Source organism: Coregonus clupeaformis, chromosome 26 (genome assembly GCF_020615455.1).
Source record: "Coregonus clupeaformis isolate EN_2021a chromosome 26, ASM2061545v1, whole genome shotgun sequence".
Classification (NCBI taxonomy): domain Eukaryota; kingdom Metazoa; phylum Chordata; class Actinopteri; order Salmoniformes; family Salmonidae; genus Coregonus; species Coregonus clupeaformis.
The window spans coordinates 33,940,837-33,954,433 of NC_059217.1; the positions used below are offsets into that span (position 1 = coordinate 33,940,837).

Genomic DNA, 13,597 nt, shown 5'->3' on the forward strand with positions numbered 1-13,597 from the left:
TGATATCAAACGTTGTTTATTACATGGTACAAAAGGGGATTTCTCTTGCATGGATCATATATCATGGGCAGTTTGTTTGAAAAAGTATCTTATACAGTATTAAAAATGGCCCCGTTCTGTAGTAGTTCTGCGCCTCCAGCTTTCTGGGTTGAAAGCTACAAAAAATAGTAATTTCTGTTTCCTGCATGAAAATGGACAATATTCTTCTACTGTCTGGCACTGTTTCTGGTCCCTCTCCCACTCGGCGTCTGTGGGGCTTGAACACGGAGGATTCATAATCATTATAAATCACATGATGCAGGCAAACTTAAGGACAAACTTTCAAAACGTTTTGCATTACGTGCAGCGTCTCACCTGCAGCACTGGTCTCTGTCCTGGTGGTCTTCCTGCGTGGTCCAGCAGCAGCTGTTCTCTTCTTCTGCTGAGGCGTGTTTGCTTTCACTTCCTGGGCAGACTTCCTCCTTCCTGCCCGCCTCTGAGGGACTTCCTTTTCTTTCGTCACCTTTTTCTGCACCGTTTCCTTTTTGACGGTTTCTTTTTTGCCGTCTTTTGGCTTCACTGCGCTCTCATCGCAGGCCTTCTTTACCTGATGAGGGACGAGATGGGAGGACAGTCACACTACCCCGGAAACAAGGAGCTTTATACCCCCAACTCACCTTTTTCTTTCCTGTATAATCATGGTCATCCTCTTTCTTCACGGTCATCTTTGCTTTGGGAGATTTGGAATCTAGAGGATGAGATCAAGCCAGTGGATTACTGATGCATTCTATACACTCAGTCAGTTTCTTAGGAAAGGCATGGCCATGTTAACCACTAAACAGAGTAAGAGGCTGTTGCATTGTGGAAGGGTTCTCTTCTGTTTTAGGCTCTGCTAGTGCCTCACCTTTAGGAGCCATGGGACCTGGGTCTCCCTGAAACCAGACAAAACATTGACATTACATGAGCTGTCTAAATGGCTGAGGTGGTGTGTGTGTGTGTGTGTGTGTGTGTGTGTGTGTGTGTGGCTCGGTGCTCACCTTGAACCACACAGTCCTGCCGTTGTGATCTCGTATAGATCTCATCCCGTCCACATAGTAACACTGGAGCCACGACTTAAAGGCAGAGTAGTCCTTATTCTCTGGGTCATAACCTTTACCACCTAATAACACAATACAGCCTTATTCTCTGGGTCATAACCTTTACCACCTAATAACACAATACAGCCTTATTCTCTGGGTCATAACCTTTACCACCTAATAACACAATACAGCCTTATTCTCTGGGTCATAACCTTTACCACCTAATAACACAATACAGCCTTATTCTCTGGGTCATAACCTTTACCACCTAATAACACAATACAGCCTTATTCTCTGGGTCATAACCTTTACCACCTAATAACACAATACAGCCTTATTCTCTGGGTCATAACCTTTACCACCTAATAACACAATACAGCCTTATTCTCTGGGTCATAACCTTTACCACCTAATAACACAATACAGCCTTATTCTCTGGGTCATAACCTTTACCACCTAATAACACAATACAGCCTTATTCTCTGGGTCATAACCTTTACCACCTAATAACACAATACAGCCTTATTCTCTGGGTCATAACCTTTACCACCTAATAACACAATACAGCCTTATTCTCTGGGTCATAACCTTTACCACCTAATAACACAATACAGCCTTATTCTCTGGGTCATAACCTTTACCACCTAATAACACAATACAGCCTTATTCTCTGGGTCATAACCTTTACCACCTAATAACACAATACAGCCTTATTCTCTGGGTCATAACCTTTACCACCTAATAACACAATACAGCCTTATTCTCTGGGTCACAACCTTTACCACCTAATAACACAATACAGCCTTATTCTCTGGGTCATAACCTTTACCACCTAATAACACAATACAGCCTTATTCTCTGGGTCATAACCTTTACCACCTAATAACACAATACAGCCTTATTCTCTGGGTCATAACCTTTACCACCTAATAACACAATACAGCCTTATTCTCTGGGTCATAACCTTTACCACCTAATAACACAATACAGCCTTATTCTCTGGGTCATAACCTTTACCACCTAATAACACAATACAGCCTTATTCTCTGGGTCATAACCTTTACCACCTAATAACACAATACAGCCTTATTCTCTGGGTCATAACCTTTACCACCTAATAACACAATACAGCCTTATTCTCTGGGTCATAACCTTTACCACCTAATAACACAATACAGCCTTATTCTCTGGGTCATAACCTTTACCACCTAATAACACAATACAGCCTTATTCTCTGGGTCATAACCTTTACCACCTAATAACACAATACAGCCTTATTCTCTGGGTCATAACCTTTACCACCTAATAACACAATACAGCCTTATTCTCTGGGTCATAACCTTTTACCACCTAATAACACAATACAGCCTTATTCTCTGGGTCATAACCTTTACCACCTAATAACACAATACAGCCTTATTCTCTGGGTCATAACCTTTACCACCTAATAACACAATACAGCCTTATTCTCTGGGTCATAACCTTTACCACCTAATAACACAATACAGCCTTATTCTCTGGGTCATAACCTTTACCACCTAATAACACAATACAGCCTTATTCTCTGGGTCATAACCTTTACCACCTAATAACACAATACAGCCTTATTCTCTGGGTCATAACCTTTACCACCTAATAACACAATACAGCCTTATTCTCTGGGTCATAACCTTTACCACCTAATAACACAATACAGCCTTATTCTCTGGGTCACAACCTTTACCACCTAATAACACAATACAGCCTTATTCTCTGGGTCATAACCTTTACCACCTAATAACACAATACAGCCTTATTCTCTGGTTCATAACAGAAACAGTCATCCGGGGAAGGAATCATAGTGATAGAACTGTAGCTATATGGAAGAGGTATATTCCAGAGGCGGCCTTACGCACATCCTTTAAAACATAGGTGCTGAGCTAATACAGAATACAAGTAATGAACAAGAAGGTCCTCACACTGTTAAACTACCAATTCACCACTTTATTGGCAACGTTTCCTTCCGAAACGGATCTTTGTCAGGTCAAACAAACACACTGAGTGCTCACATTCCTACTTGGTCCTTTTGTAAATATATCTAATTGTCTGTAACTACTACATGTGCCCATCTCATTGATATCAAATTATTAGAGATACACATTGTTTACGGACCCACCATGTGTCATGTCCGTAATGGTCCTGTGAGGTGAAATGTGTATATTTTGGGATGTGAGCACTCGGTTTGTTTGACCTAACGAAGATCCGTTTGGGAGCGAAACGTTGTCAATAAAGTGGTGAAGTGTGATGACCTTCTGGTTCTTTACGAGTATTGTAATCTTCACCACCTAATAACATTAAACAGTGAGGAAGCTTCACCACCTAATAACATTAAACAGTGAGGAAGCTTCACCACCTAATAACATTAAACAGTGAGGAAGCTTTACCACCTAATAACATTAAACAGTGAGGAAGCTTTACCACCTAATAACATTAAACAGTGAGGAAGCTTCACCACCTAATAACATTAAACAGTGAGGAAGCTTTACCACCTAATAACATTAAACAGTGAGGAAGCGTTACCACCTAATAACATTAAACAGTGAGGAAGCTTCACCACCTAATAACATTAAACAGTGAGGAAGCTTTACCACCTAATAACATTAAACAGTGAGGAAGCTTTACCACCTAATAACATTAAACAGTGAGGAAGCTTTACCACCTAATAACATTAAACAGCGAGGAAGCTTCACCACCTAATAACATTAAACAGTGAGGAAGCTTTACCACCTAATAACATTAAACAGTGAGGAAGCTTTACCACCTAATAACATTAAACAGTGAGGAAGCTTTACCACCTAATAACATTAAACAGTGAGGAAGCTTCACCACCTAATAACATTAAACAGTGAGGAAGCTTCACCACCTAATAACATTAAACAGTGAGGAAGCGTTACCACCTAATAACATTCAACAGTGAGGAAGCTTTACCACCTAATAACATTCAACAGTGAGGAAGCTTCACCACCTAATAACATTCAACAGTGAGGAAGCTTCACCACCTAATAACATTAAACAGTGAGGAAGCTTCACCACCTAATAACATTAAACAGTGAGGAAGCTTCACCACCTAATAACAAACAGTGAGGAAGCTTTACCACCTAATAACATTAAACAGTGAGGAAGCTTCACCACCTAATAACATTAAACAGTGAGGAAGCTTCACCACCTAATAACATTAAACAGTGAGGAAGCTTCACCACCTAATAACATTAAACAGTGAGGAAGCTTCACCACCTAATAACATTAAACAGTGAGGAAGCTTTACCACCTAATAACATTAAACAGTGAGGAAGCTTCACCACCTAATAACATTAAACAGTGAGGAAGCTTCACCACCTAATAACATTAAACAGTGAGGAAGCTTCACCACCTAATAACATTAAACAGTGAGGAAGCTTCACCACCTAATAACATTAAACAGTGAGGAAGCTTCACCACCTAATAACATTAAACAGTGAGGAAGCTTCACCACCTAATAACATTAAACAGTAAGGAAGCTTCACCACCTAATAACATTAAACAGTAAGGAAGCTTCACCACCTAATAACATTAAACAGTGAGGAAGCTTCACCACCTAATAACATTAAACAGTGAGGAAGCTTCACCACCTAATAACATTAAACAGTGAGGAAGCTTTACCACCTAATAACATTAAACAGTGAGGAAGCTTCACCACCTAATCACATTAAACAGTGAGGAAGCTTCACCACCTAATAACATTAAACAGTGAGGAAGCTTCACCACCTAATAACATTAAACAGTGAGGAAGCTTCACCACCTAATAACATTAAACAGTGAGGAAGCTTCACCACCTAATAACATTAAACAGTGAGGAAGCTTTACCACCTAATAACATTAAACAGTGAGGAAGCGTTACCACCTAATAACATTAAACAGTGAGGAAGCGTTACCACCTAATAACATTAAACAGTGAGGAAGCGTTACCACCTAATAACATTAAACAGCGAGGAAGCTTCACCACCTAATAACATTAAACAGCGAGGAAGCTTCACCACCTAATATCATTAAACAGTGAGGAAGCTTCACCACCTAATAACATTAAACAGTGAGGAAGCTTCACCACCTAATAACATTAAACAGTGAGGAAGCTTCACCACCTAATAACATTAAACAGTGAGGAAGCTTCACCACCTAATAACATTAAACAGTGAGGAAGCTTTACCACCTAATAACATTAAACAGTGAGGAAGCTTTACCACCTAATAACATTAAACAGTGAGGAAGCTTCACCACCTAATAACATTAAACAGTGAGGAAGCTTCACCACCTAATAACATTAAACAGTGAGGAAGCTTCACCACCTAATAACATTAAACAGTGAGGAAGCTTTACCACCTAATAACATTAAACAGTGAGGAAGCTTTACCACCTAATAACATTAAACAGTGAGGAAGCGTTACCACCTAATAACATTAAACAGTGAGGAAGCTTCACCACCTAATAACATTAAACAGTGAGGAAGCTTTACCACCTAATAACATTAAACAGTGAGGAAGCTTTACCACCTAATAACATTAAACAGTGAGGAAGCTTCACCACCTAATAACATTAAACAGTGAGGAAGCTTCACCACCTAATAACATTAAACAGTGAGGAAGCGTTACCACCTAATAACATTAAACAGCGAGGAAGCTTCACCACCTAATAACATTAAACAGCGAGGAAGCTTCACCACCTAATATCATTAAACAGTGAGGAAGCTTTACCACCTAATAACATTAAACAGTGAGGAAGCTTCACCACCTAATAACATTAAACAGTGAGGAAGCTTCACCACCTAATAACATTAAACAGTGAGGAAGCTTTACCACCTAATAACATTAAACAGTGAGGAAGCTTTACCACCTAATAACATTAAACAGTGAGGAAGCTTCACCACCTAATAACATTAAACAGTGAGGAAGCTTCACCACCTAATAACATTAAACAGTGAGGAAGCTTCACCACCTAATAACATTAAACAGTGAGGAAGCTTCACCACCTAATAACATTAAACAGTGAGGAAGCTTTACCACCTAATAACATTAAACAGTGAGGAAGCTTTACCACCTAATAACATTAAACAGTGAGGAAGCGTTAACACCTAATAACATTAAACAGTGAGGAAGCTTCACCACCTAATAACATTAAACAGTGAGGAAGCTTTACCACCTAATAACATTAAACAGTGAGGAAGCTTTACCACCTAATAACATTAAACAGTGAGGAAGCTTCACCACCTAATAACATTAAACAGTGAGGAAGCTTCACCACCTAATAACATTAAACAGCGAGGAAGCGTTACCACCTAATAACATTAAACAGCGAGGAAGCTTCACCACCTAATAACATTAAACAGCGAGGAAGCTTCACCACCTAATATCATTAAACAGTGAGGAAGCTTTACCACCTAATAACATTAAACAGTGAGGAAGCTTCACCACCTAATAACATTAAACAGTGAGGAAGCTTCACCACCTAATAACATTAAACAGTGAGGAAGCTTTACCACCTAATAACATTAAACAGTGAGGAAGCGTTACCACCTAATAACATTAAACAGTGAGGAAGCTTCACCACCTAATAACATTAAACAGTGAGGAAGCTTTACCACCTAATAACATTAAACAGTGAGGAAGCTTCACCACCTAATAACATTAAACAGTGAGGAAGCTTTACCACCTAATAACATTAAACAGTGAGGAAGCTTCACCACCTAATAACATTAAACAGTGAGGAAGCTTCACCACCTAATAACATTAAACAGTGAGGAAGCTTCACCACCTAATAACATTAAACAGTGAGGAAGCTTTACCACCTAATAACATTAAACAGTGAGGAAGCTTCACCACCTAATAACATTAAACAGTGAGGAAGCTTCACCACCTAATAACATTAAACAGTGAGGAAGCTTCACCACCTAATAACATTAAACACATTAAGTGGGGGTCAGTTCTGGTGACTTCTTAAAAGCCGCCCCCCCGCCCCGCCCCGCCCCGCCCCCGCTATAGACAATAGGGTTTATAGAGTGGAAGGAAGCATGGAGCAGAACCAATAGGATGTCAGAACAGGAAATAACAAACCTGAGTCAACACTAGGACTTCTACATTACCAATCTCTGTCCTTTGTCCAAGAGCTGTTGATTCGTAACGTTACTGGGTTGGTGGTCACGTAAAATGACTACTGTTAGTGTCAGGAAATGGAGACTGGGTTTACCAAGCCAGTTAGGGTACTTTTTATGAGGGATTATTCCAGTTCAGTTAACACCGCCAGCAGGGATTGTAGAAAACAGCAGAGCCGTAATACAGTGGAGCGATACTGTACCCAACCTGATAGTCAAGATAAATGGAAAACTGAGTGATATATTATTATTGTACCTAACTTGATGACCTCCAGAGGTACTGTGTGACAGAGACTGAGCAGATCAGGAGTCTCACTCTCAACCTTCACCACCTTCACAGCAGCTCTGTCTGAGACCTGGTCAACACAGGAAACAGTAGTTAGTTGAATATGAATAACAGAAAGACTACTGCGGAGTAGCATGCTATCAGCTATACTGTATAGTAGCATGCTATCAGCTATACTGTATAGTAGCATGCTATCAGCTATACTGTATAGTAGCATGCTATCATCTATACTGTATAGTAGCATGCTATCAGCTATACTGTATAGTAGCATGCTATCAGCTATACTGTATAGTAGCATGCTATCAGCTATACTGTATAGTAGCATGCTATCAGCTATACTGTATAGTAGCATGCTATCAGCTATACTGTATGCTATCAGCTATACTGTATAGTAGCATGCTATCAGCTATACTGTATAGTAGCATGCTATCAGCTATACTGTATAGTAGCATGCTATCAGCTATACTGTATAGTAGCATGCTATCAGCTATACTGTGTAGTAGTCCTGTTGGAAGGTGAACCTTCGCCCCAGTCTGAGGTCCTGGGCGCTCTGGAGCAGGCTTTCATCAAGGATCTCTCTGTACTTTGCTCCGTTCATCTTGCCCTCGATCCTGACTAGATTTTATTTTTTTATTTTTTGTATTTCACCTTTATTTAACCAGGTAAGCCAGTTGAGAACAAGTTCTCATTTACAACTGCGACCTGGCCAAGATAAAGCAAAGCAGTGCGATAAAAACAACAACACAGAGTTACATATGGGGTAAAAAAAAAAATATATCAAAAATACAACAGAAAATATATATACAGTGTGTGCAAATGTAGCAAGTTATGGAGGTAAGGCAATAAATAGGCTATAGTGCAAAATAATTACAATTAGTATTAACACTGGAATGCTAGATGTGCAAGAGATGATGTGCAAATAGAGATACTGGGGTGCAAAAGAGCAAAATAAATAACAATATAGGGATGAGGTAGTTGGGTGGGCTAATTTCAGATGGGCTGTGTACAGGTGCAGTGATCGGTAAGGTGCTCTGACAACTGATGCTTAAAGTTATTGAGGGAGATAAGAGTCTCCAGCTTCAGAGATTTTTTTTTTTTTTTCCAGTCATTGGCAGCAGAGAACTGGAAGGAATGGCGGCCAAAGGAGGTGTTGGCTTTGGGAATGACCAGTGAGATATACCTGCTGGAGCGCAGACTACGGGTGGGTGCTGCTATGGTGACCAATGAGCTAAGATAAGGCGGGGATTTGCCTAGCAGTGATTTATAGATGGCCTGGAGCCAGTGGGTTTGACGACGAACATGTAGTGAGGACCAGCCAACAAGAGCGTACAGGTCACAGTGGTGGGTAGTGTATGGGGCTTTGGAGACAAAACGGATGGCACTGTGATAGACTACATCCAATTTGCTGAGTAGAGTGTTGGAGGCTATTTTGTAAATGACATCGCCGAAGTCAAGGATCGGTAGGATAGTCAGTTTTACGAGGGCATGTTTGGCAGCATGAGTGAAGGAGGCTTTGTTGCGAAATAGGAAGCCGATTCTAGATTTAACTTTGGATTGGAGATGCTTAATGTGAGTCTGGAAGGAGAGTTTACAGTCTAACCAGACACCTAGGTATTTGTAGTTGTCCACATACTCTAGGTCAGACCCGTCGAGAGTGGTGATTCTAGTCAGGTGGGCGGGTGCCAGCAGCGTTCGATTGAAGAGCATGCATTTAGTTTTACTAGTGTTTAAGAGCAGTTGGAGGCTACTGAAGGAGTGTTGTATGGCATTGAAGCTCATTTGGAGATTCCCAGTCCATGCAGCTGAAAAACATCCCTACAGCACGATTCTGCCACCGTAGGGATGGTGCCAGGTTTCCTCCAGACGTGATGCTTGGCATTCAGGCCAAAGAGTTCATCAGACCAGAGAATCTTGTTTCTAATGGTCTGAGATTCTTTAAGTGCCTTTGGCAAACTCCAAGTGGGCTGTCATGAGCCTTTTACTGAGGAGTGGCTTCCGTCTGGCCACTCTACCATAAAGGCCTGATTGGTGGAGTGCTGCAGTGATGGTTGTTCTTCTGGAAGGTTCTCCCATCTCCACAGAGGAACTCTGGAGCTCTGTCAGAGTGACCATCGGGTTCTTGGTCACCTCCCTGACCAAGGCCCTTCTCCCCCGATTGCTCAGTTTGGCCGGGCGGCCAGCTCTAGGAAGAGTCTTGGTGGTTCCAAACTTCTTCCATTTAAGAATGATGGAGGCCACTGTGTTCTTGGGGACCTTCAATGCTGCAGATTTTTTTTGGCACCCTTCCCCAGATCTGTGCCTCGACACAATCCTGTCTCGGAGTTGTAGTTCTAGAAACATCTCAATGATGATCAATGGAAACAGGATGAACCTGAGCTCAATTTCGAGTCTAATAGCAAAGGGTCTGCATACTTATGTAAATGAGGTATTCCTGTTTTGAAATTTTAATATATTTGAAAAAACTTAAAAACTTTTTTCGCTTTGTCATTATGGGGTATTGTGTGTAGATTGAGGATTTTTTTTGTATTAATCCATTTTAGAATAAGGCTGTAATGTAACAAAATGTGGAACCTCTTTAAGGAATACCTGGGATAGGATAAAGTAATCCTTCTACCCCCCCATAAAAAAAGAAAAAGAAAAAAAAATGCACCTAATTGTAAGTCGCTCTGGATAAGAGCGTCTGCTAAATGACGTAAATGTAAATGTAAATGTAATACTTTCCAAAGGCACACATATATTATATATACCGTCTGTGTGTGTGTATATATATATATATATATAACTTTTTCGATGTAATGCTGAAACGTTGGTGGTTTACCCAATAAATTACTTGGGAGTTATTATATATATATATATATATACAGTGGGGAAAAAAAGTATTTAGTCAGCCACCAATTGTGCAAGTTCTCCCACTTAAAAAGATGAGAGAGGCCTGTAATTTTCATCATAGGTACACGTCAACTATGACAGACAAAATGAGAAATAAAATTCCAGAAAATCACATAGTAGGATTTTTAATGAATTTATTTGCAAATTATGGTGGAAAATAAGTATTTGGTCAATAACAAAAGTTTCTCAATACTTTGTTATATACCCTTTGTTGGCAATGACACAGGTCAAACGTTTTCTGTAAGGTTTTCACACACTGTTGCTGGTATTTTGGCCCATTCCTCCATGCAGATCTCCTCTAGAGCAGTGATGTTTTGGGGCTGTCGCTGGGCAACACGGACTTTCAACTCCCTCCAAATATTTTCTATGGGGTTGAGATCTGGAGACTGGCTAGGCCACTCCAGGACCTTGAAATGCTTCTTACGAAGCCACTCCTTCGTTGCCCGGGCGGTGTGTTTGGGATCATTGTCATGCTGAAAGTCCTAGCCACGTTTCATCTTCAATGCCCTTGCTGATGGAAGGAGGTTTTCACTCCAAATCTCACGATACATGGCCCCATTCATTCTTTCCTTTACACGGATCCGTCGTCCTGGTCCCTTTGCAGAAAAACAGCCCCAAAGCATGATGTTTCCACCCCCATGCTTCACAGTAGGTATGGTGCAACTCAGCATTCTTTGTCCTCCAATCACGACGGAGTTGAGTTTTTACCTAAAAGTTCTATTTTGGTTTCATCTGACCATATGACATTCTCCCAATCCTCTTCTGGATCATCCAAATGCACTCTAGCAAACTTCAGACGGGACTGGACATGTACTGGCTTAAGCAGGGGGACACGTCTTGCACTGCAGGATTTGAGTCCCTGGCGGCGTAGTGTGTTACTGATGGTAGGCTTTGTTACTTTGGTCCCAGCTCTCTGCAGGTCATTCACTAGGTCCCCCCGTGTGGTTCTGGGATTTTTGCTCACCATTCTTGTGATCATTTTGACCCCACGGGGTGAGAACTTGCGTGGAGCCCCCGATCGAGGGAGATTATCAGTGGTCTTGTATGTCTTCCATTTCCTAATAATTGCTCCCACAGTTGATTTCTTCAAACCAAGCTGCTTACCTATTGCAGATTCAGTCTTCCCAGCCTGGTGCAGGTCTACAATTTTGTTTCTGGTGTCCTTTGACAGCTCTTTGGTCTTGGCCATAGTGGAGTTTGGAGTGTGACTGTTTGAGGTTGTGGACAGGTGTCTTTTATACTGATAACAAGTTCAAACAGGTGCCATTAATACAGGTAACGAGTGGAGGACAGAGGAGCCTCTTAAAGAAGAAGTTACAGGTCTGTGAGAGCCAGAAATCTTGCTTGTTTGTAGGTGACCAAATACTTATTTTCCACCATCATTTGCAAATAAATTCATTAAAAATCCTACAATGTGATTTTCTGGATTTTTTTTCTCAATTTGTCTGTCATAGTTGACGTGTTGATGAAAATTACAGGCCTCTCATCTTTTTTAAGTGGGAGAACTTGCACAATTGGTGGCTGACTAAATACTTTTTTTTCCCCACTGTATATATATATATATATATATATATATACATATACATACACATACACACACACACACACATACATACACACACAGTACCATTCAAAAGTTTGGACACACCTACTAATTCCAGGGTTATTCATTATTTTCACTATTTTCTACATTGTAGAATAATAGTGAAGACATCAAAACTATGAAATCACACATATGGAACCATGTAGTAACCAAAAAAGTGTTAAACAAATCAAAATATATTTACATTTGAGATTCTTCGAAGTAGCCACCCTTTGCCTTGATGACAGCTTTGCACACTCTTGGCATTCTCTCAACCAGCTTCATGAGGTAAACACCTGGAATGTATTTCAATTAACAGGTGTGCCTTCTTAAAAGTTAATTTGTGGAATTTCTTTCCTTAATGTGTTTGAGCCAATCAGTTGTGTTGTGACAAGGTAGGGGGGGTATACAGAAGAAAGCCCTATTTGGTAAAAGACCAAGTCCATATTATGGCAAGAACAGCTCAAATAAGCAAAGAGAAACGACAGTCCATCATTACTTTAAGACATGAAGGTCAGTCAATCCGGAAAAATTCAAAAACTTTTAACGTTTCTTCAAGTGCAGTCGCAAAAACGATCAAGCGCTATGATGAAACTGGCTCTCATGTGGACCGCCACAGGAATGGAAGACCCAGAGTTACCTCTGCTGCAGAGGATAAGTTCATTAGAGTTACCAGCCTCAGAAATTGTAGCCCAAATTAATGCTTCACAGAGTTCAAGTAACAGACACATCTCAACATCAACTGTTCAGAGGGGACTGTGTGAATCAGGCCTTCGTGGTCGAATTGCTGCAAAGAAACCACTACTAAAGGACACCAATAATAAGAAGAGACTTGCTTGGGCCAAGAAACACGAGCAATGGACATTAGACCAGTGGAAAGCTGTCCGTTGGTCTGGAGTCCAAATTTTAGATTTTTGGTTCCAACCGCTGTGTCTTTGTGAGATGTGGGAAGGGTGAACGGATGATCTCCACATGTGTATTTCCCACCGTAAAGCATGGAGGAGGAGGTGTTATGGTGTGGGGGTGCTTTGCTGGTGACACTGTGTGTGATTTATTTAGAATTCAAGGCACACTTAACCAGCATGGCTACCACAGCATTCTGCAGCGATACGCCATCCCATCTGGTTTGGGCTTAGTGGGACTATCATTTGTTTTTCAACAGGACAATGACCCAACACACCTCCAGGCTGTGTAAGGGCTATTTGACCAAGGAGAGTGATGGAGTGCTGCATCAGATGACCTGGCCTCCACAATCCCCCGACCTCAACCAAATCGAGATGGTTTGGGATTAGTTGGACGGCAGAGTGAAGGAAAAGCAGCCAACAAGTGCTCAGCATACAGTTGAAGTCAGAAGTTTACATACACTTAGGATGGAGTCATTAAAACTCGTTTTTCAACCACTCCACAAATTTCTTGTTAACAAACTATAGTTTTGGCAAGTCGGTTAGGACATCTACTTTGTGCATGACAAGTAATTTTTCCAACAATTGTTTACAGACAGGTTATTTCACTTATAATTCACTGTATCACATTTCCAGTGGGTCAGAAGTTTACATACACTAAGTTGACTGTGCCTTTAAACAGCTTGGAAAATTCCAGAAAATGATGTGATGGCTTTAGAA

At 40.7% G+C, this 13,597-nt stretch overlaps 1 protein-coding gene across 2 annotated transcripts in view; it reads right to left on the reverse strand.

Annotated features, from left to right (window-relative positions):
- Window positions 1-13,597, reverse strand: part of neil1 (nei-like DNA glycosylase 1) — a 31,855-nt gene continuing 18,258 nt past the window's right edge. For both annotated transcript variants that reach the window (XM_045207827.1, XM_041849686.2), the window contains exons 6-11: window positions 7,475-7,574; window positions 1,017-1,138; window positions 884-911; window positions 657-727; window positions 355-586; window positions 1-256 (exon numbers count right to left, since the gene is read on the reverse strand). In XM_045207827.1, the coding sequence (XP_045063762.1) occupies window positions 207-256; window positions 355-586; window positions 657-727; window positions 884-911; window positions 1,017-1,138; window positions 7,475-7,574 (603 nt within the window). In that variant the 3' untranslated portion in view covers window positions 1-206. The remainder of the gene's footprint in view (window positions 257-354; window positions 587-656; window positions 728-883; window positions 912-1,016; window positions 1,139-7,474; window positions 7,575-13,597) is intronic.